Raw genomic sequence first — 27,617 nt, 5'->3', positions numbered from 1 at the left:
TTAATAAAAGAATAGTTTAATTACACTATAATGATAAATTTTTTTTTGGCATTCATTTTTAAGGTATGTTTTGAAAAGTTTTAAAAATATTTTTTGAGTTTTTGACTTATAAAAAATAGTAGTATTAATATCTGGTGTAATTTTTAAAATCAAATTGTAGTTTTTTAAAAAATTATTTAGGAGATTACAGAAAAATTAAAAAAATAACTTCTCTTATAATACTACTACTTTTTATTATATTTTTATAAAATAAATATTTTTAAAACTAAAAATTTAAATATAAAATAATTATAAATTATTTTTAATATAATTATTTATTATTTAAATTATTCTTTTAAAAAATTTAATTAAACTATTTATCTAAACTGATAAATACCAGTCAAATACTCCTTATTATGCTCTTAAAATTGCATAAGAATCTTTCTTATACAAGTGTGCCTCCCACTCGCGGAGGAGGTGGGGACGGCGCGTGGGAGCAATTCACGGTAGCGCCCACTAAAAAGGGCGGTAACAGGTAAAAGGTTAAGAATGATGGAGCGAATGAAAAAAAAAAAAAGAGATTGATTTTGAAGTCGTTGAGAGGGGAGACAAATGAGTCAGGTGCATAAGCACAAGCACAAGCACAAGCTTTTCTCCTTTTTCTCTTCTCTTCATTTTTTTTTCTTCTTTTCACCTTTTCCAAAAGCAACGCAATGCACATCCTTTAGATTCTTCTTCTTCTTCTTCAATCCTCATTCTTCAATCCTGTCTTTCTCTTTTTGCCCGAGCCAGCTCCTTCACCTGTTTCTGACTCTATGTTTTTGTAACTTAATCCATTTTCGACTTTGCTGCTGCCTCCTAGATTCTTATGTGAGTTCTCTTCTCACTTTCATTACCATATTCTTTTGCATCTTGGAGGTTTTTTTTTCCTACTTTTTATTTGCATTAGCTGCATGCAATGGAATTTGCAGCTGCTTTATCTCTCTGAAGTACTACTACTACTGCTTCTAAGTAAGAATTCTTTTGGTTTCTTTGAATTAGTAATTTATTTTTTCTTTTAGGCATGGGATACAATTAGGAATGTAGGTTAATATAATGATATTCAGGAATGTGGTTCTGAATTTTGAAGTTGGTAATTAATGGTTTTCAGTACCATGGTCAATAGATGATCCTCTTCTTGCTGGATCTCAAATTATCTTTTTTTTTTCATATATAAATAATTTTTTTTATAAAACAGAATTTATTTAATACTATTAGCTGTGAGCATCTGTCGTTGTCTTCAAAATGTTTTCTCTTCTTTTTGTGTGTAGATCTTTGTGGTTTCATGAGTTCGTTTGTGTGTTTGTTTGGCAGGAGAAACCATTCCCTCAGTTACTTCATCTGATTTACATTTTTTTTTCTTTCATTTATTGCAAATAGCTGAATTAACTTCACAATTGATTTGATAATGTGGTTTGGTACTGTGTATGTTAGTTGAAAATGGTGACTAAGCTTGTGATCCCTAAAAGTAGGAAAGAAATGAATTTAGAAATCAACCACATTGCAATTGGTCTGTGTTGTTCCAACTTTCCCTTTGAGTGTTTTTCAATATTACTACTACTCCTACCCACCATCACATTATTTTCTTCTAACAAGATTCCAACTCTAATCTTTGGTTGATAAAAAGACTTCAAGCTTTTATCCACCTTCTGCTACTGCTAGTGCTATTGCTTAAAGGTTGATAATATAAAGATCTTGGATGGTTGCATTTACAATGGTAATCCTACTTGATGGCCGAAACGCCAACAAAAGTTGATGAACTCCTGTTGCTTAGGCTTTGATTGTGGTTCAATCAAAGCTAGTTGCGTGGAGGTGAATTTGAAGTGTTTTTCCAAGTTGTTAAGTACACTTGGCGCCAGGTCAAATGTGTTTGATGCATCTTTAATTGAATAACTATGCATAAGGTCATAGGAAGAAATGGAGTCTTACTTGAACTTAGTGTTGCTTTTGACTAATTACAGAGATACTCTGAACAGAAGTTCTCATACTATTTCAGAACTATTCTCTTACCAGATCAGGCATTTTAACCATGACCAAGATTAGTCCTGAAGTTGAAATCAAGATGCCGATGGAAGCAGTACCACCGGTTTCTGCCGATGTGAGCTTTATTTCTAACAGTTTTCCAAAGTATAAACTGGGAGCTGATAATCAAGTTGTGGAAGAACCAGTTCAGGGTAACCAGGGACCTTCCTTGAAAGATGTCATTGATGAAGAAGCTTCCAATTTGTATGACCAACACAAGCGTATCTCAGTTCGTGACCTTGCGAGTAAATTTGACAAGAACTTGGCTGCAGCTGCTAAGTTGTCTAATGAGGTTCATCTTTTTCACTTGCTTGTGGCCTATACTATATATCTCATTTACTTTCCTTAACATAAAAAGCTTTTATTCCCAACATGCATCTATTTGATCAAATACAGATAAACCGGACAAAAAAAGGAATGCACCAGTTTTAGGACTTGAGGATTGCATTTGTTGATATGAACATAGCTACCAACTTCAATTCAAATTTGAGTAGTTCATTCATCTTATGCACTTTCGTCCATATTTTGTCAACTTGATCATGGCTTTTTCATGGAATTTAGGCAAAGCTAAGAGAAGTGGCATCTCTGGAAGGACATGTTCTTTTGAAGAAGCTAAGAGATGCATTAGAATCTTTAAGAGGCCGTTTTGCAGGAATAAATAAAGAGGATGTGGAGAAAGCTATCGCAATGGTTCGTTTTTTTATAACATACTATTCTATGGTTTAGGTGTGCAATCTTCAAACATTGACATGACATTTCATCATCTGCTGATGGATCCATGAACTTGAGCCTTCCAGATTCTTAAAATTTTTTGGGTTATTATTGTGGACCATACCTCCATTCTTCCCTCCCATTTTGTAACATATTCTTTGGAACTATTTCAGCGTGTATGAGAAAACCCCTTATTTCTTCTTGTTCAATGAATGCTACTAATACTTAGTACTCCTACTTAACAATCTACAGGTGGAAGCTTTGGCTGTTAAATTAACTCAAAATGAAGGAGAATTGATTCAAGAAAAGTTTGAAGTGAAGAAGCTTGCAAACTTTCTCAAACAGGTCGGCTTTTGGCATCTAACCACTTCTCTTATATGGTTATAGATCTATAGAATCTCCATCCAAGCTTATGGTTATGATTTACTGGAACTCTTTCTTCCTGAAGGATTTTGAAAGTGAAAACTTTCTGGTTCTTCCATTAAAATATGTTGACTCTTTTTCAAAGTCTGAATCCATCTTTGTTCTACAGGCTTCTGAAGATGCTAAAAAGTTGGTTAATCAAGAGAAGTCTTTTGCTTGCGCTGAAATTGAGAGTGCTAGGGCAGTGGTGCTGAGAATTGGGGAGGCCCTTGAGGAACAAGAAAAAGTTTCCCAAGCTTCTAAACCAAAGGTTAGACATTCTTTGTTTCCCCCATTAGGAGAGAAAAAGATGCTATTTGAGCATACAATTATACATGTTAATATTCTTTGTAATGGACACTTCTGCCTAAGTACTATTATCCTTAGAAGATCTTAGATTCAATTATACATGTTAATATTGTTTCCTCGTTGATATTTGAGCATGGAAAATATACACTATCTTTTCTTCTTCACTCCCAGGATGTGGATGGACTAGTAGAAGAAGTTCAAGAGGCTAGAAGAATCAAGTTGTTGCATCAGCCATTCAAGGTTAATTTGCTTTTGCTTCCTCAACTGTTTGGGTGGATAGTTTTTTATTGTATATTTTATTTTGCTTAATTTCATTATACTCCATTCTATGGCAATAACAATTAATTATATATCTTGACAAATAATTTTCTCTCTGCATTATATCATTGACCTGGGTATTAATTCGCATACATATGTCCTGTTTGGCAACCACCTATTCCCCCCCCCCTTTCCCCTTTCTTGCTGCAAACTGTACACAATGGAAAATTTTGTAATTGATTTTTGAAACATTTGATATCACGCGAAGTTGCCAACATGTCTTGAAATGCATAGAAATGTTTTTAAATGCTGAAGTTTTGTTTGCTTTGTGTAAAATAGACCAAGACATATCTGATTATTTATTACATTTTAAAGTTATATCTTGTGTGTAGTGATATATTACTATGGTGTCAGACGTGTATCTTATGTCTAACATAATTTCCAAATCTACAAGTCATTTTGGATAAAGTGCAACTAATTGTATCAGACATCAAATTTAAGACTAATAGGCTATGAATCTTCTTACAATCTTATGCTATGGCTTTAAACTCCAATAAACTACAGTGTATCACTATTTGAATATTGTTTGAAGTGGAGAGAATGAAACTCACTTTTTACACTAACTTTGTGATGATTTCAGGTAATGGCCATGGAATATGAACTCCGTGCTCTAAGGGATCAAATTCGAGAAAAATCTATATTTTCAATTAAGCTTCAGAAGGAGGTTCGTAAATATATATTTTTTACTTGCTTAATTAACTGTTTCCATTAACTTAAGTCTCACTTCCCTTTCTTGCAATAACTTAATTTCTTCCACTCCAGCTAACAATGACCAAGATGAGTGAGGAGAACAAATATCAGTTATATAAGTTAGGTGGTTCTGAAGTTCTGGGCTCATACTTGCGAGTTCAGCCTTGCTCAGATGAAGTACCACAAATTTCAAAATGTTCATTTCAATGGTATCGCTTGTCATCCGAAGGTAGCTGGAGGGAGGTTATTTCAGGTATCTCACATCCTTAATTGATTTTCAAGCATGTCTCAAGATTCAGAGGTTGTAATATTTGTACAGATGAAGTAAAATATGCAATGATGCTTTCATGATATTAGTGCCAAACTCCCATTATGGTGGTGAATTACTATTTATATTTGTAACATTCATGTTTAATATTGTATATCTATCTTATTTGAATTTCGAATCTTCCTCTTTATTTTTCAGGTGCAAACAGATCAATATATGCTCCAGACCCCTCTGATGTTGGGAGAATCTTACAAGTTGATGTTGTCTCAAATGGCAAAAAACTCACACTATCAACTAATCCCATTCAAACAGGTTGGTTTGTTATTGCCTTATCTTTCGTTCTTGGTTTCAGGATACATCTAAATCTGAAAAAAAAAAGGGTAACATCGACATATGTTGTGTGTACCAGTTTCAGGACTTGGAAGCCATGTGGATACACTTCTACGGAAATCTAATACCGATTTTAATGTATGTTATCTTTGCTCTTTTCACATTCAGTAATTTTAACTCTTCCTAGCAGAAAAGATTACTAGAGCTATAAACTGAAAACTGTTTTCTGCTCAAACTTGTCTTTATCAACATAACATCTTTCTTTGTATTATCCAGGTAGTTATTTCTCAGATGAACGGAAAAGATCATTCATCACATTCTACTCATTCATTCGGTGTGGGAAGAATGCGGATAAAGCTATGTAGAGGTTGGATTACAAAAGCTAGAGAGATTTACTCTCCATCAATGCAGGTACTATTCTAGCATTGGCCATTTTTCTTGTATCACATATTGTTCCATCTTTTTACTCTCTATAGTTTTAGATTCATCATCTTCTAAGCTCCTTATGTGGTTTATATGTTAAACTAACATATTATTTACCTAAAGCTATGCGGAGTTAGAGGTGATGCCAGTAATGCAGCAAAGACACTTTTTTGGCAAGCAAGAAAGGGGCTCTCATTCGTATTAACCTTCGAGTCGGAGAGAGACAGAAATGCAGCCATTATGGTTGCTAGGAAACATGCTCTTGATTGCAATGTATGCATCTTTTCTCTTACCGGTTATCTATTGATTCATATGTTTGCATTATTGTCATCTTTTGTGGACTTGCATACAAATTGAATGAAATTTCTTTTAACAGGTTGTGCTTGCTGGCCCAGATGATCTAGTGTAGGAGTAAATTTAACTGACTTGATGAGTTTTCAGCAAAGTGAGTATTATCATATTCTTGGTGTGAGTATACATGTGTGCTTTGTTTTGTTGGTGAAAGATATGATTTCAGCTTTGTAATGGGGTTTTCTTTTTTTCTTTTTTTCTTTTTTCCACTAATTGGGGTTGCATTGTTTTAGGCATGTTTTTTTTGTTTGCCTAATCATGTTGTAACAAACTCAACTCTTTCTATTAGTTCATTTGTTCATTGTGGCTAATTGCTTATTCCTTCTAGTTCAGTTGTAATGTTCAGCGCACCTCAATCATGTATGTGCCAACGTTTCTTCATGTACCAGTTTATTTTTTTATTATTTTTTTTATTTTTTTTTAACCATATTCAAATAATGGACGTGGAATTGAGACTAACATTGGTAAGGGGGAAAAAAACACCACATGACTATGCGAATAATAGAATATGGGATTGATAACTATAACGAATCTTGTCCAAAGATCGATATATAAAATTTCATGAGTGATGAGACACCACATCAAGCATTGTGTGGAACAAAATAACAGAAATCAAAAGCACATTGGCATCGTTTACATTTTAACCCTATCGAAATGAGAGCTTTGAAGAATAAAGCATGGGATCCTCTGCAGGCCAATATGACCAATAATTTGAGTTAAGCAATTGAAATGACATAGCAAATTTTTTAAGAGAAAGTATAGGGAGCTAATGGTCTAAGCGTGCAATGTGTACAATGAAGGTTTAGGAAGTATTAGAGATATGACCATTAGGTTAGTCTTTTGGGATGAGTGGGTTCATGACATGGTATTAGAGTTTTAGATCCGAAAAGTCAAGGGTTCGATGTTTATTATCCCTGGTATTCGGATGGTTAGTATGAGTGATGTTCATTTTATTCATGGACCAAAGATTTAGCCCATTATACACATTGTACGCTTAGGTCATTAGCTCCCTAGCACTACCTTTTTTTAATTATATTTTTTAGGTAAAGGCCATTTTTATTTTTTTTATGGTTTCCAAAAATACTCTAATCGTAAGACCAAATGATAACGAATTTAAATCACGTTATAATGTCTAAATAAAAAGAAAAACTATAGGAATCAATATTAGTTTAGCAAAATAATTTAAAAATCTGAAAAGTTGAAAAGAAATGAATGAGATAGTAGAAACATTTGAAACTAAAAATATCAAGAACATTTAAAACTTGAGTAAATAATTCTTTTAATTGTGAATTTACTTTTTTAACTTTTATTCTTTGGATTGGCTAAAAATTTAGAATTTATAATTTATAATTTAAGGTGGAAAGCGGCAACAGCAAAGAGGAGTAAAGTTGTGATATTAGATGGAAGAAAGATAAAAAAAAAAGAAAATAGGTAGAAAAGTAATTAAAAAAAGAAGAGAAGGATAATAATTTTTTATTCAAAAATACTATTTGTATCTAAAATTAAATATCTAATCTATATTAGTAATTAATTTTGATGGCTGATATATATATATAACATAGTCTTTTTTTTTTTAATTTTTTCTATGTGTATGTGTATTATTTTCTTCTGATATTTTTTTTGGTCATGGGCTTCTAATTTCTAAAGGCCGAAAGAGACAGAATAAATACATGGCTGCTGTTTAGGGTTTTGCATTGTCCGATTTATTAGGCAAGTCACAAGTGAGACAGCGTATCTCCAATAGTCCAATGTAATAAGGCAAGCAAAAGAAATAGTTATCAAAATTAAATTTCTTAACAAAACTTTTAATTCAGGAGATACACCAGTGCAAAAATCGTTCTCCTTTTTGGAGTCACGTGTATTTTTTTTTAAAGATAAATAAAAAATATGGATTTAATGATATATATATATCCTTCTTAATACTTTTCTTTTTCCTTCCTAATTTTCATTGAAAAAGTATATACTTTTTTCCCTAATACTGCTACCAGTATTATTTTAGCGTATATCCAAGCCTTTGTTTTTGAAAACCCAACGGCTACAATTCTCCAAAGCAACGCTCCTACCGTCCGATCAATCTTAAGAGATCCAACGGTAAAGAGCCACGAAAAAAAATCGACCGTTGTAGCGGGGAATCGGCGCTTCGTGCAGCTTCATAAGAGAAGGGTTTTTTCACTGCCTTACTCGTCTCATCCATTTTTCACAGAGAGAGAGAGAGAGAGAGAGAGAGCGCACTGGTTTTCTAAGCAAAACACAGAAAGTAGGAACAACGGTGTATGCGTTCTCTTCTTCGATTTTGATTCTTCTCAGAAACATTCATTTTCAGTTCCAAGACAAAAGAAAAGTGTATTCCAAATGGCTTCAAGACCCATCGTTCCTCAACAAGCAAGAGGTATGCGTATCTGTGTGATCTTTCATTCCTTCTTTGAAATCACGTACCTTTAAGTTATGTGTGGAAGATTCTATTCGTCGATTGTTCCTCCGCGTGTTTCTTTCTTTAAGTTCCTTCGTTTTTTCAAATCTTGTTCTGCTTTTATTGAATCCGAAATTTTTGGGATCTGCAAATGTTATTTATTTTTTAAAGGATGCACAAACAAAAGGACCTTTTTTTTGTCTTTTTCCCGTTTTACTCCTTTGGTTAGATTGAAACTTTGGTTGATAAGGTGGATGAATTTGGTAGGTGATGCAATCGTAAGAGGAGGGAAGCAGCAACAGGAGCAGAAGAAGAATGGTGCCGGAAACCGTAAAGCCCTCGGAGAGATCGGAAATTTGGTCACTGTTAAAGGTGTAGAGGTCAAGCCCAATCGCCCCATCACAAGGTAGGTGCACAGAGAATTTGAAAAAAAAAAAAATCAAGACTTGTTTTGTTCTTCTCTTAATTATAAAGCATGATTATCTTTTTTTGTTTTCTATGCTTATTTGTGATTTTTTTTTGTGATTCTTTTAGGAGTTTCTGTGCACAACTTCTTGCCAATGCGCAAAAAGAAGCAGCTGCTGAAAACAACAAGGTAAAAGCAACTTTCTCTTTTACACACTATGTGTTGCATGTTGTTTAGTTCCCAATGGTTGATAGAATGATTGATTTAATGTTTTTTGTGTTCTGCAGAAACAGGTATGTGCTAATGTGGGTGGACCTGCTCCTCACGGAGTTGCAGTTGCTACAAAGAGGGTTGCACCAAAGCCTGCTGCAAACAAGAATGTGACTACAAAACCAAAGCCTGCAGTGGTGGAAGTCATTGATATAAGCTCTGAAAAGGAGACACCAAAGGACAAGCCTGTGAACAAGAATAAAAAGGAGGCAGATGGCAACTCCAAGAAGAAATCACACACTCTCACTTCAGTCCTCACAGCCAGAAGCAAGGTATATTGTGGGAAAGAAAAAAAAAAACGAATCTGAATTTCTGAATCAAGTTTTTGTTTATTTAAAAGTTCTGTTTATTATTATTACAGGCAGCATGTGATCTTAGTAAGAAACCAAAGGAGCAGATTGTTGACATTGATGCATCTGATGTCAATGATGAGCTTGCTGCTGTTGAATACATTGAAGACATCTACAAGTTCTATAAGCTAGTTGAGGTACCAACATGATTGGATTACTATATTCACTTGATTTTTATATTATAGGATTTATAGGATTCTAATATTGTTTAATAATGCATGTTTGGTGATTGATGATGAAGAATGAGAGCCGTCCACATGATTACATGAACTCACAGCCAGAGATCAATGAAAAGATGAGAGCCATACTGGTTGATTGGCTCACAGATGTGCACACCAAGTTTGACCTCTCTACTGAGACACTTTATCTGACCATCAACATCATTGATAGATTCTTAGCAGTGAAGACTGTGCCAAGAAAGGAACTCCAATTGGTTGGGATCAGTGCCATGCTCATGGCATCCAAGTATGAAGAAATCTGGCCCCCGGAGGTGAATGACTTTGTGTGCCTCTCAGATAGAGCTTACACAAATGAACAGATTCTTGTCATGGAGAAAGTCATATTGGACAAGCTGGAATGGACTTTGACTGTGCCTACTCCATTTGTTTTCCTTGTTCGTTTCATCAAGGCTTCAGTTCCGGATGAACAGGTGTGTGTGTGAAACAATATGCCTTCCACCTAATTCTTTTTTTCCTTCTTTTTTTTATAGTAATAATAATAATGTCTAATAATTGTTCTTCTACCACAGCTGGAGAGCATGGCACACTTTCTATCTGAGTTGGGAATGATGCATTATGCAACCTTAATGTACTGTCCATCAATGGTTGCAGCCTCAGCAGTTTTTGCAGCTAGATGCACACTTAACAAGACACCTCTTTGGAGTGACACACTTAAGCTACACACCGGTTACACACAAGAACAACTTATGTAAGTACATAAAATATTATTTGTCTTTAGGAGTTTATGATTGTTGTTACTTTAATTAACTGTGTTTTGTTTGTTGTTGTTACACAGGGATTGTGCTAAGCTACTAGTGAGTTTTCACTCGAATGTTGGGAATGGGAAGTTGAAGGTTTTGTACAGAAAATACTCAGATCCACAGAAAGGTGCTGTAGCTGTGCTTCCACCAGCTAAATATCTTCTCCGGGAAGCTTCTTCTGTCTCTTCTGGCTCTACACATTGACCATTGAATGAAGCAGCAGAAAAAGAAGAGAAGAGTAGTAAGAGTTTCTTTGATGTGTTAGGGGGGGATTTGGCAATAACCATTTGTTATTGTTGTTAATGGGCAATAACCATCTGTTATATTTTTTTTTTCTTCTTTTTGAATATTTGTTTTAGAAGCCATATGAGTTTGGATTCAAGAAAACAATAGTTGATTAGTATATGAGTAATTGAGTTGCAAATTTCTCTCATTCTCTCCTTCCTTCATTTCTCGGTTCTCAAATGCAACCACCTTTCTCTTTTTTTGTTTTGGCTGAAAGAGGGCCGAGGCCCAAATGAGAAAAGGAAACTAACGAAGCCCCCAAACCCAAGGCAAAAAGCAAAACCCACCCCCCCAAAAAACACAAATTTTATTAATTAAATAATAAATAAACTAAACTAAAATTAATTTGAATAAAACAACACTAGACAGGGGAAAAAAGAGGCAAACATGTTAAAACTTAAAACCCTGAAAGAATAAAGAGGGTTAAGGGAATTAGCTATTTCTGACTTCAATTCCAAGACAGAAAATGCCTTCTTCGAATTCGAATAAGAAGAAGCATTCCAAGTCAAAGCACGAAGCTGCTTCTTCTGCACCACCGGTTACTCCTCCTCGAACGCCGTCACGCCCCGACGACGAGGCCGACCTCGCCGCTTCTCTCTGCCTTCCAGAAGCTTCTCGAAGGTACCCTTCCTTCATCGGAGCATCTGCCGTTGTCGCCCAAGTCTCCGCCGTTGATAATGCGCCTAATTCCACGGACTCAAGAATCTGGCTCTCCGAACTTGCCATGGTTTCCTCTTCTCTTGCCCCTGGTACTCTTGTCTCGGTAATCATTTCTCTTCTTCTTTCTTCTCCTTCCTTCTGTGATCATGTGTTGTTGTTGTTATGCTATGGTTTGAGAAAAGTTTTATCATACATGATGCAACGATTATCGTAGGTGTCAATTGCTTCATCAATGAACAGAAGTGTGCAATTGAATCCTCTCAAGTCATTAGTTGATGAATGTGTTAGATGCTACGGCTTGGAAACTGGGAAGACGTTGAAAGATGATGTCACAGGGAATTACTTTGTGCTTGCAACTGTTTTCCCTTCTACGAAGGTTTGTCTTCCTAGTATCTAATTGCAACCATTTTATTTGTAGATTGTTTCATGCAAAGGAATACATACAATAAAGAAGCTAAAATTGATAATTTTTTTTTTTTTGTAGTAATTCTCTTAGCTACATATTATGCTCAATGTACTCAACTTGCTTAAGAAATATCTGATTTTACAATTTTATCAAGAGACTGAAGTTAGAAAAACCATAGTAGAATAAACTTGCTGAATTGCGAACACCATAAAAGAAAATTACTTCATATATCAACAACACAGAATGCTCTATCAAACAATTATTAAAATTATTAATTAGTAATTTGCCTAATGTGGTTTATCTGTTTGTATATTATATCTTAACAAATCTTGGAAAACATAAATAGGATGCTAAAGATGATGTTTTGCTCCTTTGAGTTATGGCAGATAGTGGCTTATATGCGAATGGCTTCACCATAATGATAGGGTTCATATAATGTATAAACAGTATATCTATCTTTGCCAAATGATTTACTTTGTGACCCTTACAATTCTACATAGGTTTTGAAGAATGGAGTACGTCTGTCCTCAAATATTTCTTGTACAATGGGATGTCCTCCTTTGGGTACAATAGTGTTTGTTTACCCAGTACAGAAACAGTACTTATCTGGTCTTGCAAATGGGAGCACTGAACTGCATTATACAGAAAGTAATTGTCTCTCGATATATAATTGCAAGGAATTGTATCTACAGCTTGCTCCTCATAAGGATGGATTTCAATTGGACATTAATAACTCAGCCTCTGTGACGAAATCCCAAGTCCAATCAGACAGTGATATTTTTGCATCTCCTAGCACACCTTCTAATGGATCAAAGTTTTCTAATGCTAGTGTGTTGTCTTCTCCAAGATTTGAAGATTCAGCATCAACTATACCCATTCAGAATAATCAATCTATGGCTTCATTCAATATTATGGATGCATTAGGAGATGAAAGTTCGAAAAAATTACTACAGGCATGTGCAACTTCATGGTTATATTCTCGTTATTTACTGCTAGGTAATTTTGTCTCTGTACCAATGTTTTCAGAGGTGTGCATTTTCCAAGTGATAGGAGCCAAAAAGGCACCAGTTGATAGAGCTGATAATTATTCATCAAATGGGATCAATAATTTGTGTCTTGAGGATTCTGATGTAGCAGAAAATGTGAATGAGGCAATAGTTGTCAATTGTGAAACAAAGGTATTTTTATCTTTGCAATCAAATGCAGCATCTAAAGAGTCAATTCAAAGGGATTTGCCCAGTGAAAAACGTAAAGCAGAGGTTGCTAATCCTAGCATATATGATAATATTTCTAAACTGGGTGGTCTATCTAAAGAATATACAGTTTTAAAGGATATAATTTCTTCATCAGTAAAGGATGCTTTATCAAGGTACGTATTATATATATGGTGCATTCTTTCATTGTTGAGTATACAATGCATTATTGATAATCTTCTTCTTTTCTCCCTCCCTCCTTGCACTACATTTTGTATGGTTCTGTGCATCACATTTGTCGTTCAATGTATTCAAGTTATGTTGACTTTTTACAAGGTTCCGGCAGCATATTGCTTGATATATTTGGAAATTGCTAACCAGATAAAAATGTTTAGCAAATTGCCAAGATTCATTTTCGCCTCTGAAAATAAGCAACAGTATCTACAATGCAAAAGAATGAAATCTGTAAATCAATAGTAGCAAAACAATGTAAGGAAATATGTGGACTGATGCCCAGCTTGCATCCCACGTGAGACATATGGGAGCAAAGATTGCCTTATTTGGTCTACACACCTTTAGCATGTTATTATTATTTAATTCCATTAAGCATAAAATTTTTTATCTTTTTCCTTTGAACCTTTTATCATTTAGTAAATTTCTTGTCTAATGGTAGGAATGGGTAGTTACTAAAATTGTATTTTTGGTATTCAAGTCAATGATTCTATTAAAGTTCAAACTTCAAAGTACTTTTCTCTATTCTCTTAGCTATGTGCTTCATATCTTATATGCATTTGTAAATGCAATTCAGCAAACTTATTATTCTTCACATTTTTGAAAATGTAGTTTTGGTTTACGTATCACAAGAGGAGTCCTTCTACATGGTCCACCTGGTACAGGGAAGACTTCCCTTGCTCAATTATGTGCTCATGATGTTGGGGTAAATTTTTTCCAAATAAATGGACCTGAAATTGTTACCCAGTATTTTGGGGAAAGTGAGCAAGCATTGCATGAAGTTTTTGATTCAGCAATTCAAGCTGCACCTGCTGTGGTTAGATTTCTTTTGCCCAAATAAAGAGTTTCTTAATTTTGGAGATTGTGTTTTATGAAATAATTTTAGATATTGTTTTGAGCTTCACATATCTTTGAGCTACATATCACATGAAAAATGGTTTTTGAAGTTATTCATTCAAGTCTTAATATTAATCTTATAGCGCTAATTTCTCTTAAGTTTCGGGGCTATGTTAAATGTGCTAAGTACATATAAGATGTAATGTTGTTATTTGATCTATGTAATGGATCCCATTTAGTGGGATGAAGCTCTCTGTTGTTGTTCTTGTTAAATTGTTGGCTGGTGGTCATAAGGAATTCATGTAGGAACTTTCGGTTCCATAAGGATTTTCTGTGCTGTGAACAATTCAGTAGAGAAAAAAGAGAGGTGAGATTAAGCATATTTGAATTATCGAGTGACAATTTTGGAATAATCTGAAAATTGCTGAAAGGGAGGATCCCTTTCCATTCTTAGCATGTATGAATATGGCGTAGTTCAATGTAATGGATAGAACTCCACTATTTGTTGATTATTTTCAAGGTTTTGATCTTTATAAACTCATATCTTTGTTTATTTCACCTGATATCATTATGTTCATGATTCTCATAAATAGAATAATGGGATCTATGTTACAGGTATTCATTGATGAATTAGATGCAATTGCCCCTGCAAGAAAAGATGGAGGTGAAGAGCTATCTCAAAGAATGGTCGCAACATTATTGAATTTGATGGATGGAATTAGTAGAACCGAAGGGTTGCTTGTAATTGCTGCCACCAACAGGCCTGATCATATTGAGCCAGCTCTCCGACGACCTGGAAGATTTGACAAAGAAATCGAAATTGGTAAGAGATTAAGATAATGTTTCCAAGTAGCATCTAATGTGTTTCTTTCGTAAAATAAATACAGTGCCTAATTTCTCCTTAATGTAACTGGGTACATGTCAATGAGCTGTTTATTGAGATTAGAGCTTGCATTATGTGTAACCTACTGACACTGTGTATATATATATATATATGAACATTGATGGGAGCCTAACTGTTGAATTGGTGCTTCCTCACAAATTTTCTTTCCCACTATCATAACTTTAACATGGTTGGGGCCTTCTCAAAATCACAGCGTTAAATGAACAACGCTACTTTTAACCACATCCAAGTCTGATATATAACTACTATTCTCTTGGAATGTTGGACACATTATCACTATCTTTCTCGGAATACTGAGAATCTTTTTTACCCAAAGGTACTAAGTTAAGCAATATCTGCCTTCAACTGTGTAGCTGTGATATTTTGTATGTAGTGACTGATTATGAAGCTGCAGCATAGCATATTGTTCTCTTCATATTTGATAAAAGTGATAAATGCAGCATATGCTATAGAAATCTATCGGTCCTTTTATTTACTTTAATGAATCCATTAAAGAACTCATTCATTATCAAGTTTCTCCGCAAAAATCTATATGCAGGTGTGCCGTCCCCAAAACAACGCTTGGATATTTTGTTCACTCTTCTTTGTGGAGTGGATCATTCTCTCTCAGATTTACAAGTTGAACACCTTGCCACTGTCACTCATGGTTTTGTGGGCGCTGATCTGGCCGCCCTTTGCAATGAGGCGGCGCTGATTTGTCTAAGACGTTATGCTAATTTAAAGAAGAGTTGTGGTGATTTTTCCAATGATATAACAGAGCAACCCACATTGATGAATGGCGAAACAAACTCCAGAAATCAATCAGGTAGTGCAACTTCATCTGTTTCAGAATCTGATACATCAGTGGCCTCCAATGCTGTATTACAGCTCTGCATGATGGACACAACTTCGGAATCTATGGAAATAATTTCTGATAGTGATAAAGACCACAATTTGAAAGTCAGTTTTGAAGATTTTCAGAAGGCTAGAATGAAAATAAGACCCAGTGCCATGCGAGAGGTATGATTCATAACTTAATGCCATGGTTTGTATTTCAGGATTCAGCTTCTAATAAAATATATATATATCTCTGGTAGTTATCCCTGATCATCCTTTTTTATTTGCTAAAATGTAATCCTTAATTTTCATATATAATGAAATTTGGGTTTTCAAACATAGAAATGTAAATGTTTGGATCATTGAAGTCTACTCTCTAATGAGAAATGCACTTTCTGCCCCTCTGAATTTCTGTGTACAAGAGCTGTCAGCTTGTCATCTCTAATCAGTGCATCCATTTGACTATGAATTCTTATTGGGTGTCACTGGAATAGTTTATAATTTATATAGGTCCTGTATGTTGAAATTTTGACAAAAATAAAATGAATTCTCTTCATATTTTTCATTGATCACAAATTTACCATCCATTCTGCCTCAAAATAGACCATGATTTTATTCTATTGATCTTTATTTTATTCTTTATAATTGATGGTTAACCGCATGTTGGGATAGATACAGACCACGATTTGCTACATTGTAGGATTACCAATCCCCACCTTCTAATAAATCATTTATAAAATTGTAAGGCAAGGCATAAAATTGGTTTCAAATTTTGTGCTTAGGTAATCCTTGAGGTTCCAAAGGTCAATTGGGAAGATGTAGGTGGTCAAAATGAAGTCAAAGCTCAGTTAATGGAAGCTGTAGAGTGGCCCCAGAAGCACCGTGATGCGTTCAACCGTATTGGGACTCGCCCTCCTACAGGTGTATTGATGTTTGGGCCTCCAGGTTGTAGCAAAACCCTCATGGCACGAGCAGTTGCATCTGAAGCTGGGCTGAACTTCCTAGCTGTCAAGGGTCCTGAACTCTTCAGCAAATGGGTTGGTGAATCAGAGAAGGCTGTCAGATCATTGTTTGCAAAAGCAAGGACCAATGCCCCATCCATTGTATTTTTTGATGAAATTGATAGTCTTGCTGTAACCCGTGGGAAGGAAAGTGATGGTGTTTCAGTGTCAGATAGGGTCATGAGTCAACTTCTTGTTGAATTGGATGGTTAGTGATGAATCTTGAACACTGGATAAACTAGTAAATTACTTTTGGGCTCATATTCAACCTTTGAAATAGCAGGAAATGACATTCTAAGGAATATTTAGATTTTGTGCGGGGTTCATAGTTTTGTTTTGACAAAATCATTTATGCCAGGTCTGCATCAAAGAGTTAATGTCACTGTCATAGCTGCTACAAATAGGCCAGATAAGATTGATCCTGCCCTTTTAAGACCAGGTACGCACTACTTTTCTTACTCTGTATCTTATACGTGCACAAGCATCCACGAAGGAGGGCGAGTTTCTTGAATGGTTCTAGTCAGGTTCAAATAACTGAAGGAAGATTTTTCAGGACGCTTTGATCGCCTGCTTTATGTTGGACCTCCAAATGAGACAGACAGAGAAGATATATTTCGCATTCATTTGCGTAAAATTCCATGTGATTCTGATGTAAGCATTAAAGAACTTGCTCACCTCACAGATGGTTGTACTGGGGCTGACATATCACTAATATGTCGAGAGGCAGCCGTTGCAGCGATTGAGGTTTGTACTCCACATGATTTCCGATGGATTTGTCTTCATATAACATTATAACTTATTTATGTGTTAAATTTACTGTGATGTTATCAGGAGAACCTTGGTGCTTCAGTTATATCAATGAAGCATTTAAAGAAGGCAATCAATCAGGTCCAGCCATCTGAAGTACAGTCCTACCAGAAGCTGTCAGCAAAGTTTCAAAGGGCTGTTCGCAGCTGTGATACAAATGAACTTGATCATATGCCGCACAAAAGTGGATATACTTCGTTCAACGTTCGGTAAACCTCGTATTCTGACAATGTTTATATCATCATACTTAGTTTCTTTTGGGTTTTGCCTGTGTTCAGCCAAAAGAATGTCATTACTAATTATCTTCTGCCCCTCCCCTCCCTCTACAAACTCTGATAAGCAGGAATGTCTTAAAATCTTGCGCATTGCTCCTTCCTATTCCAGCAGTCATTCTTTATTTTTGGACAGCCCGAAGTGGTTAACCATAGTGCAATCTTAATCATGGGAATCCTCTTTTGCAAACTGACTAGATGAAGCCTGTGTTCATATGGCTGCTGCTGGGTTCATTTGTTGAGGCATATGTGCACCACCAAGGCGTCAGGTATTGTAAAAAAAAAAAAAAAAAAGACAAGTATAAGAGCAACTCCAATGCTTGATATAATGCATCCCAGTTTTGCCCTTTTTGTCAAAGGAATAGGGATGTCATACATTTGTGCTCAAAACCCCATGACTGAATCATTGGTCAGGCTTTCTGCATGAATATGAAAATATTTTGAGAATAATTACTGATTATGGTCTCATTTGGAATTTGTGCTTCATCAATGTTTGTTACTTTATAAATGTGAGAGGTGGTGCTATTATCTGAGGAAATTGCCACCTAAATGTTTGTAACTAACTACTCAGTTGACAGATGAGTGTACATATTGCTCTTTTTGGCTATCCAGTCCCAATGCCGCTGTGCTGGAGAATTTTGTATCCGCTACAGGTATCGTCACATCATGTAGATGAAACTTGACAATTTTTTCTCTTTTTTGTTTAAAATTATATTTTTGGGTCTGTGATGATGACATTTTTCTAGTTCAATCATTCTTTTAGCTAAAGATTCACAATTTATGCATTGAAGTTTATTGTATGCTAAACATTGTTGGCAACATGACATAGCATCAGATCATCCGAATATGTGTATTGTAGATTTTTTTTTTTTTTTGTTAATCATATGGTAATGGGTTTAGTCAATGTTGTTGAATATTGACCATTCTCACCCAGAATTGAATGGTCGCCATAGTCCAATATACAATTCGAATACCTATTTATCAGACTATCAGTAAAGAAAAGTAGTTAAACTTCTGTTGTTATTATCTTTGATAATTTTATCCTCGACATTAATAAGTGGGAGGAAAGACTAATCATTGGGATAACGGTGTTTGAGTGTTTCAATATTGTTATTAAATGATTTTGTTAATTAGTGTCCTACCATAAATAAGGAATGTTTAATAGAAAATATAAATTTTTAAGTTTTTAATACATTGAGAGCGTTTTGATTGGATCAATTAAAGGAGAGAATTTTTTTTTTGAGAATTTAAAATTTTTAATGGCAAAATGATGTTTTATTTAGAAAAAATTGCAAATTCAAGGATTTTTAAAGAGAAAGTTTGATTATTAAAAATAATAAATTTTAATTCCCAAGAGCACCTTCTTCACTTCCCTTCTTCAGAAATATAATTGACATAATTATTTATACAAACAATATTTTGAAACAGAAGTTCATCTATAATATTTAAAAGAGTAAAGTGTCATTTTTGTCTCCCAATGTTTGGGGTAAGTCCTATTTGTGTTCCTAATATTTAAATTATCCTATTTGTATCCCTAACGTGTATAAAAGTAATTCAATGTTATCCTACTATCAATTATACTAACAAATCAGATTATATTTTTCAATTATTCTTACTTAGAATTATTCATTCTCAATTAGGTCTTACTTGGATGTATTCGATTTTAATATTATACCCATTATTTGTGTTTAGATTCAATTATATCCCTAGAAAAGTAAATTATGTAAATGTTGTAAGAATTAGTTTCAACTTTTGATGAGCTATTTTTCGGAGTGAATTATCGATTCTATCACAGACATGCGTTCATGATGTGTAATTGACTGCAGGATAACATTGAATCACTTTTATAAACGGTAGGGATACAAATAGGACAATTTAAACATTAGAGACGCAAATAGAATTTACCCCAACCGTTAGGGATAAAAACAATACTTTATTCTATTTAAAATTAAAAAATGTCCATCCAAATAGACTCTGAGCATATTGATAATATTTTAAAAGAATCAAAACTTTTTATTTTAGTTCATTTATAATATCTTGAAGACATTTTTTAACAATTTTTTTATTTGTTAATTGGAAAAAACAAAAAAAGATTCCGGACTCCGATAAAAGTAATAGTAGTGAAAAGCTGGAGCTTTCCCTATCCATAGACAGTTGTATTTGTTTCGTAACTATTTGTTGATACTGTTTGTCGCATCGTGGTTAAAACTTGAAAGTACATGGACGGACCACGTTCTTAACTAAAACTAATAAACTATACACTATACACTTATCTCCTTCTCTCCCTCTAGTCTAGTCACATGAACCTTTATCAAACATAATCTTAGCCACGTTTTTTTATTATTAAATAGTACTACTAGTACTACTTATTGATTGACAATTGGCATAGTTTTTTAGTTTTCCTCACATGATGATTTTGCATCATGAATTACTAATGGGTATTGATTTTTTTCCTTTATAAGGATACTATGGAAATTTCCTTCTTTAAAAAATAAATGATCTGTGCATGCCAAAATATCCATATTTTTATTTATTTGACGTGATTTGATCTTCAAAGTCAAAGCCTCAAATGTGACAATTCCACCAATAGAATTAGGCTCAATGCTTGAGTACCTAAAAACACATTTCTATTATTCATTTGTATAGTTGAAGTGTCCAAATTTTTCTATTGAGGAAAGGGCAACATGAACATGATGGCAGGGTGCTCCATAAATGTCTAACTTTAAGAGTTTATACATATTTTGATTCCAAATGAAAGGGGATTTTTCATGAATGGTGAGGGGAAGGAAAAGAAGAGGGGTGGGTAGGAGAAAAAGGCTAGTGGCTAGTACTTAGTTAGCACTAGACAAAGGGTATTTATGTCATAAAAGCACAATGCATTAATAATAGAAGAGATACACCTGTCATGATATTGGGTATATTGAAGGGTTCAAACATGGGTATCACATGGGGGGATACCCTTCTTATCATATTACTTTGATTCAATTGGTCCATCACTACTGTTGCCAATGCTGCACGAGGAAACATGCCCTTTCTAGGGATAATAATTCTGCCTCTACTTAAAGTCTTTCTAACTAATCATTATTCTATCTATTATATTCACAATTAGTAATAAAAACTTTATTTAAGATAAGACTTCAAGTTTAAATAAAAAATTTAAATATTTTTATAGACATATTTTTTTAAATAATAACAAAAATTAATCTGTGTAACCTTTTTTAAAATTTGACATAAGAATTGATTTATTTAATAAAAAAAGTTAGAAATTAGTTTAATAATTAAAATTTATTGCTAAAAAATCTTAAAAACTGATTTAAAATATTACTTTTAGAATTTAAAAATACAAGTCATGCTTATATTAATTCTAAGATTAATTTTTTTGGATATTGAATAAGAATTGATGTAATTCTTTAATATGGAAGTTATGATGTTTTATAAAATTCTAGAGGCTATAGAATTCGCAAAGTGCAAATTGCCAGATCAATTTTTTTTAATTTATAAAGACAATACACAAATTACGTATTATATTATTTTAATATTAAATTACAATACACAAATTATATATTATATTATTTTAATATTAAATTATAATATACCGTCTGTATATTGTAAATACATATTGTGCTTGCATAGACTATCAACCCACAATACTGTAAAATTTTATTTTTATAACATTAACGTAAAATTCTATTTATTCTTCCATAGTAAAATAAAAAATTCCATTAAATTAACGTAATATTTGATAACACACCTAATAATTAATCAAATAATATTCATCAACTTTTTTATAGTGTTTGGAACTCTAGTGTTGTTTAGTGCAGTGTGTGATTGAGGGTACAAAATCGATATCTGCGTCCAACAGGTATCCCACTTTCAACAGTTCAGTTCCTTTCTGGGCATTTCCTGCTTTTGTGTTCCACTTCCAAAATAATATTATTACTTCCCATCACATTTTCTCATCCATCCTTTTGTTTATTAATTTTTCCTCATTATTCTTCCCTCAACTATTTAGATTATGTAAAATTAATGCTTACCGCACATGTTGATATCTCATACTTAAACTAATATTTTTATTTAATATGCCAAGAGGTCACATCAAAGTTTATAAATACTTTTTTTTTTTACTTTATATTGATAAGTTCTTTTAATACGTTCATAAATGAATATATTTTGTCCTATCACATTATCAACATGAACTAAATCAAGTATCTGAGTATTATATATTTATATATATATAATCTAAATGTCATTAGACAGTTAGTATATATTCTAACAAATAAAAATTAGATCTATGATGTGACAATACATAAATAGAACGAAAAATTTTATGAATGCTATTGTATTCAAATTAAATCAATCATATATAATAATCAATCTAAAGAAGAAGAAAATTTCGGCTAATTTTTTTAGATATTATCAAAGCAGAAGTGTAATGCGGGAATATTATGTTAATTTAGTGTAATATATTGATATGGAGATTGAAAAAATACAATAAAAAAATTGTTATTAACGATTTTAGAATGGACAAAATGTTATGAAAATAATACTAACAATTTTTGAATAGGATAAAAAATATAGAAAATAGGACTTAGGATTTCAAGTAGGACAAAAATAAAGTCTGAATCTATGAGAATATGAAATTGTTAGTGCCCCATGAAATCTGTACCTTCATTTTATTTATTGATCCTAGCCGTTCTCACCTATCCAACGCCTCCAGATTCTTTTTATACACTCTCACTCCTAATAGAACACGCTATTCACAATTTGTTTAAAATTAATATTAACAATTTCTGAATATGCCAATTATCAAATCCATATCTGTGCATAACACACTCGGAACCTCATTTCTGAATATTACCCACCATCCATCCTAATATTAAAAATAAAAAACTGGAAAATTTCAGTTTCACTTATCCATATTTATTTCCTCTTTGCTTTGGTAGTAAACTTTTGTCATTAAATATTAGTTACCCTAATTGCCAATTGGTCCTTTTTGTGCAATTTTTTCAACTTAGACCCCTCTTGCATGTGATTCTTAATCCTACTACTAATAATAATAATTAATTATCAGGTTTATTGGTGCATAGAATTAGAAACATACATGATACATAACCTAATTCACATTATTGAGTGAAATCCAAAATTTGTCTTTGGAACTGTTGATATCCTCAACCTCAAACAGAGGCAATGAACAGCTCAAATTATTCCCTATATAGACACCAAAACAAGAAATCCCACAAAGTGAAGAATCTTTGCATCTCTCTCTCTCTCTCTCCTCATTCATTCCTGATCTGATCTGATCTCAACTCTATCCCAGGCCCGTACAATTTCATCCTTATTGTACTCAAAACAATAAACTTTGCACAACCTCGTTCATGTGGCTTTGTAATTCACGCGCTACAGTACATGCCGGCCCAATCACTCTCACACACTCATTTCCTTATTATGCCTCTTCTTTTAAACAAATAATTAAAAATGTTAAATTTTGTCTTTGAATATGATTTCATTTCATTTTTAGTTTTCCAAAATGCTTACTTTAATTCTTTAAGATTATATTTCATAATTCAATTCAATATTTGACAAGTTAAATTGAATAACAAAATGTAATTTGAAAACTTTATGATTAAAAATGTTTAAACTAAATTAAATTAATTTTTACATTGGGAAATATGAATGACTAATCTACTATTTGTTATAACTTGTTTAATTAATTTAAAATAATTGGTAAAAAATATCTTTCATAACTAAAATAAGTTCCTGATTTCTTAATTAAAAAAATTGGTGATAAATTATCAAATTACATTTAAATAGTCAAATATTTAAATATCTCATCTAACAAACAGATAATAATTTTTCTTTCCTTTTTTTTTACACTTCCTTAATTTCTTTGTTTGACAATTTATCCTATTTTTTACATTTATATTTTTTTTAAATTAATATAGCATTTATAACATTTCTTTTCATAGACTAGCATATAAATTGACCATGACATATAATTAGGCATCATATATTTATTTCGTTTAATTAATGGCTTTGAACTTCTTATTATCAATTTTTTTCAATTATTCTAAGTATATACAAAAGATTAACTATTAAATTAATTATTCATATAAATATATATTAAAAATAAATTAATAATATATAATAATTAATTTAATAACTAATTTATATATATATATAAAATATTTTTTTCAACATTAATCTAAGACTATTATTACAGTGAAATATTAAATATATTAGAAAATCAACATTTTCTTTTTAAAATTAAATGATATAATAAATGATATCTCATTAACTTTTTACCACTGAATTTAAGGCATGAGATTTCTTCCATAAATCATTCTAAAGATTGAGATGGGTTACTTGACCTTTTACACACTTAAAACATTCAATGGAGAATCTGTAATAAGCAATATACAACAAAAAATCTATTCTCCGTCAAAGTCGATGTGATCACTACCTCACGGCAGTGCACGGAGGAGCGTATGATAAACGCGCCACCACAACTTGCTGAAAAACAAAAAAATAGAAGATCTCGCAACACTCACTCTCAAGTTGATGAAGACCCCCCAAATCCCGGAAACAAAAAATTAAAAATTAAAAATTAAAAAACTACCATCATAAAATTCATTCTTAGAGAAAAGCATCACAGCAACAACAGTACCTATAAAACACAAATAAAAAGCTGATAAAGAAGAATGTGAAAAAAAAAAAACAAGATCCACCTCGAAAACCCCTCTCTCTCTCTCTCTCTCTCTAACAAGAACGTCACTCACACCACCACTACCATCCCTCCACTTCTGTCTCCCATCTCCCCCATTCTTTCTCTCTCTTTCTGTGTCAAATTGTAGAGAGAGAAAAAGAATCAAATCCCTGTATCCACCTTCACCACCACCACAACTCCCTTTTTCTTCTTCATTACACAAAAACAAAAATAAAATTCCCTTTTTTTTTGTTCTTTCTAATTCCCTTAATCTAATCTTAAAACAACAAAGACCCATGAGCTAAACTCATAATCCGCATCCAAAAATCTCGCCTTTCCTCAAAATCAGTGAACCCCATAACGGAAACACACTCAAAAACCAAACGAAGAAAAAGAAAATGAGGGAAGAAGATTCAAACTGGTTTGCCAGATGGGAAGACGAACTACCTCCGCCGGAGGAACTCATGCCCTTATCGCAAACCCTAATCACACCCGATCTTGCCATCGCCTTCGACATCCCCAGTCCTCACACCCCAACCGCCGCCGCCACCGCCACCCCAACCACCCCGAACCACCACCTCCACCACCACCAACAACCACAGCAACCGCAACCACCTTCAAACCCTTCCCCTCGCATCAGCAACAACCCTCCTCCGGCGGCGACTTCGCCGACTCCGGCGATCTTGGCTCCGGCGCCGCCGGTGAGGAGCCAGCCAGAACCCTCAAGAGGCCCCGCCTCGTTTGGACCCCACAGCTCCACAAGCGCTTCGTCGACGCCGTCGCACACCTCGGAATCAAGAACGCGGTTCCGAAGACCATAATGCAGCTCATGAGCGTTGACGGCTTAACCCGCGAGAACGTCGCCAGCCACCTCCAGAAGTACCGCCTCTACCTCAAGCGCATGCAGGGACTCTCCGCCGCCGGACCCGGCGGCGGCGGAGCGGGTGGCGGTGGATCCGATGCCGCCACTGATCACCTCTTCGCCAGCTCCCCTGTGCCGGCGCATTTCCTCCACCCGGCTGCCGCGGCCGCGGGCGGGAGGCCTAATTCAGAGCATTTCCTGCCGTTCGTGTCGGTACCGGCAATGCACCACCAGCAACACCACCACCAGATGGCTGCTGCAGCTGCCGGTGCTGCAGCGATGCAGCACGTCCAGCTGCAGCAGCAGTTCCATAGGCAGGCATCCGGGCATTTTGGGTCGCCGCCGAACGGGCACTTTGAGCATGCTTTCATGTCAAGGCAGCAGCCGCCGCCGCAGAATCAGCAGCAGCAGTTCAATAGAATGGGTGGAGGTGTGGCTGGATATGCAGAGGATATGGAATCTGCTAATGCATCTGGTGCAAGGAAGGTTCTTACTCTTTTTCCAACTGGAGATGATTGAATTTACCATTTGAAATTTGGTTGTTATGTTCTCTATATAACAAAATTATTATATATAGTACTCAACTTAGTTATCTCTGTTTGGAGACAACGTTTGGTGGTGTAGTTTCTCGTTTGGTATGTTTGAGGTGTTAAGCAAGGAGGTGTTAGTTGTTATTTAGTATTAAGGTGGGGTTAATTTGTGTCTTGGAGTTACTAATTGGTATTGGAGTCTAGGCATTTTCTTCGGATCTAGAAGCATGAGTAGTCATTGTGGGATAATTGGGATAGGTTTGTTCCAATATGGTGTTCTTCCTGTGACAGTTCTGTAATTAGTACCTTGCTTGTTGGTAGCATTCCATATGTTCTGTGTCGGCTCCTGGTGACTGAAGTTCATCGTGATGTCACTTTTGGGGCTGCGACAATGTCTATATAGCTCCGAGTTTGAATCAGTGGTCGGTGAGACTTAGTCCTCTGTTGATTCATCCCATCATTAGTTTTATGGGAATTGGCTGCAGCTCTGTATAAACCACATTGTTACTTCTTGGGAAGTTTTCTATTGGCATTCATGGCAGGAGTGAGCGAATTGCGGCGAGTTCAGTAATTATGGCCTGCAGTTGGCAATAAACTTGGGAGTTGGAAGCGTATCTATTGGTGCATTTGGTTGTGAATTCTTCAACTGAATCTGGGAGCCTCTAATGCGGAAGACTTTGTCTTCTTGCGTGTCAAGTTATGTGTCCTTTAGAGGTGAGTTGTACATTGTTTGATTCTATATAGAAGACTTTAATGCCTGATGCAAGGCGATCTTTTAAAATTCTAATCTTACTCTGTGGCGTTAAATTCTATATGCCAGATGAACTCAAGTAAAACTAGTTTCTTTGAGTTTGTAGGTTTACCCTGCTTAAATGAAAACAATAAGTTCATGTTTTTACTTAGTTCTGTATTTCTTTTACCAAGTCTTATTATTTGATCACTATAATGATCTTAGCTATACATTGGCCTTCTTTTCTGGTTTTGAATGACAACATAAATGTCGACATCGATATGCATACATCTTCATTACTACAGAATTTTGATAAGTAGCCTACACTACACTAAGAATTTTGATGATTGCCATACATTTTGCTCTGCAATGTTTAAGCTTTCAACTAGCATTACTATTACTGTTTAAGACCATGTCACTTTTCACTCATGTCTATGAACTTAGAACTAGTTCTTACGCATGGTGTTTCACTTTTGAATTGAAATGGTAAGCTGAACCTTCAGGGTTAGAATGATTTTGCCACTCAAGTAGTGTAGTCATAGTACCCTGAAGTTCACCTTTAGACTTATGAACAAAGTATTATTGTATTTTCATGCCAATCTTGAACTTCAATTTGATGGACAATGAGCAGTAAACTTTTTTTTCCCCAATCATCCCCTTTCAATGATGAATCCATTTCTATTGTCACCATTTTGGATCCTTGAAAGATTAGTTCTATGGTTGAATGGTCTCCCAAAAGTTTGATAATATAATATTTCATTGTAGTTTCATTGTAGTTTAAGTCCTTCTGTATAGACCATACTTTTACTAATCATTCATACAAGATTAACAAACATTTCTGATTTATACAAGATTAACAGCTTAGTAATTACTAGTTAGTATTAGTTTAATTTTTCTCCGAAGTGAATAAAAAATGCCATGAGAATTGGAATGGTAACCTTAACCGAGTAATTATCCCATAATTACATTTTATATTAATTTTAGTCCCATGTTAAAGTGTAAAGTCCCTTTCGGTAGAAACCTAAACAGCCTAATAATATCAGTTGGTGACCATTCGGATTGGAATTTGTCCACTTGCGGATAATCAAGAATCTATATGCTACACTAATCACCAATCAAATTG

The 27,617-nt window shown here is 34.3% G+C and overlaps 3 protein-coding genes and 1 pseudogene across 7 annotated transcripts; all 4 read left to right on the top strand.

Moving 5' to 3' along the window:
• The first annotated feature begins 524 nt into the window (after window positions 1–524).
• On the top strand, window positions 525–6,153 carry LOC112716616 (stomatal closure-related actin-binding protein 2). 4 transcript variants are annotated; one of them, XM_025768565.3, is made up of 13 exons: window positions 525–849; window positions 2,015–2,332; window positions 2,602–2,730; window positions 3,004–3,096; window positions 3,284–3,424; window positions 3,634–3,702; window positions 4,361–4,444; window positions 4,543–4,723; window positions 4,937–5,050; window positions 5,148–5,206; window positions 5,345–5,479; window positions 5,615–5,764; window positions 5,868–6,153. In XM_025768565.3, the coding sequence occupies exons 1-13, from the start codon at window positions 592–594 to the stop codon at window positions 5,898–5,900; spliced, it is 1,764 nt and encodes a 587-aa protein (XP_025624350.1). In that variant the 5' UTR covers window positions 525–591; the 3' UTR covers window positions 5,901–6,153. The 4 variants fall into 4 exon arrangements, with proteins under 4 accessions (XP_025624350.1, XP_025624351.1, XP_025624353.1 ...); XM_025768566.3 differs by having other exon boundaries at window positions 554–849; window positions 2,032–2,332; XM_025768568.3 differs by having other exon boundaries at window positions 590–990.
• A 1,865-nt stretch (window positions 6,154–8,018) lies between these two features.
• Window positions 8,019–10,690, top strand: LOC112716615 (G2/mitotic-specific cyclin S13-7). The gene is made up of 8 exons (XM_025768564.3): window positions 8,019–8,231; window positions 8,520–8,658; window positions 8,787–8,847; window positions 8,946–9,200; window positions 9,290–9,415; window positions 9,520–9,927; window positions 10,027–10,205; window positions 10,293–10,690. Exons 1-8 carry the CDS (start codon window positions 8,195–8,197, stop codon window positions 10,459–10,461), a joined length of 1,374 nt encoding a protein of 457 aa, XP_025624349.1. The 5' UTR covers window positions 8,019–8,194; the 3' UTR covers window positions 10,462–10,690.
• Window positions 10,691–10,920: 230 nt separating this feature from the next.
• LOC112716613 (calmodulin-interacting protein 111) lies at window positions 10,921–18,508 on the top strand. Of its 2 annotated transcripts, none has more exons than XM_025768563.3 (11): window positions 10,921–11,305; window positions 11,417–11,578; window positions 12,109–12,977; window positions 13,645–13,849; window positions 14,485–14,692; window positions 15,312–15,772; window positions 16,372–16,798; window positions 16,949–17,029; window positions 17,144–17,334; window positions 17,422–17,606; window positions 17,741–18,508. In XM_025768563.3, the coding sequence occupies exons 1-11, from the start codon at window positions 11,009–11,011 to the stop codon at window positions 17,817–17,819; spliced, it is 3,165 nt and encodes a 1,054-aa protein (XP_025624348.1). In that variant the 5' UTR covers window positions 10,921–11,008; the 3' UTR covers window positions 17,820–18,508. The 2 variants fall into 2 exon arrangements, with proteins under 2 accessions (XP_025624348.1, XP_025624347.1); XM_025768562.3 differs by having other exon boundaries at window positions 17,738–18,437.
• Window positions 18,509–24,493: 5,985 nt separating this feature from the next.
• Window positions 24,494–26,666, top strand: LOC112716612 (transcription factor MYBC1-like; annotated as a pseudogene).
• The last annotated feature ends 951 nt before the right edge of the window (window positions 26,667–27,617 follow it).

Source organism: Arachis hypogaea, chromosome 10, assembly GCF_003086295.3.
Source record: "Arachis hypogaea cultivar Tifrunner chromosome 10, arahy.Tifrunner.gnm2.J5K5, whole genome shotgun sequence".
Classification (NCBI taxonomy): Eukaryota; Viridiplantae; Streptophyta; class Magnoliopsida; order Fabales; family Fabaceae; genus Arachis; species Arachis hypogaea.
The sequence above is the reverse complement of the archived record's forward strand: the minus strand, read 5'-3'. Positions and strand labels throughout refer to the sequence as shown.

What these genes read in the sequence shown, in the direction of transcription:
- LOC112716613 (XM_025768562.3), top strand. Translation starts at nt 11,009, where the DNA reads ATGCCTTCTTCGAATTCGAATAAGAAGAAGCATTCCAAGTCAAAGCAC. An exon ending in TTCAAGCTGCACCTGCTGTG is followed by an intron (nt 13,850 to 14,484) that starts GTTAGATTTCTT and finishes TCTATGTTACAG; the next exon opens with GTATTCATTGATGAATTAGA. An exon ending in ACTTCTTGTTGAATTGGATG is followed by an intron (nt 16,799 to 16,948) that starts GTTAGTGATGAA and finishes CATTTATGCCAG; the next exon opens with GTCTGCATCAAAGAGTTAAT.
- LOC112716616 (XM_025768565.3), top strand. Translation starts at nt 592, where the DNA reads ATGAGTCAGGTGCATAAGCACAAGCACAAGCACAAGCTTTTCTCCTTT. An exon ending in TGGAGAAAGCTATCGCAATG is followed by an intron (nt 2,731 to 3,003) that starts GTTCGTTTTTTT and finishes AACAATCTACAG; the next exon opens with GTGGAAGCTTTGGCTGTTAA. An exon ending in TTTACTCTCCATCAATGCAG is followed by an intron (nt 5,480 to 5,614) that starts GTACTATTCTAG and finishes ATTTACCTAAAG; the next exon opens with CTATGCGGAGTTAGAGGTGA.
- LOC112716615 (XM_025768564.3), top strand. Translation starts at nt 8,195, where the DNA reads ATGGCTTCAAGACCCATCGTTCCTCAACAAGCAAGAG. An exon ending in AGTTCTATAAGCTAGTTGAG is followed by an intron (nt 9,416 to 9,519) that starts GTACCAACATGA and finishes TTGATGATGAAG; the next exon opens with AATGAGAGCCGTCCACATGA. An exon ending in CTTCAGTTCCGGATGAACAG is followed by an intron (nt 9,928 to 10,026) that starts GTGTGTGTGTGA and finishes CTTCTACCACAG; the next exon opens with CTGGAGAGCATGGCACACTT.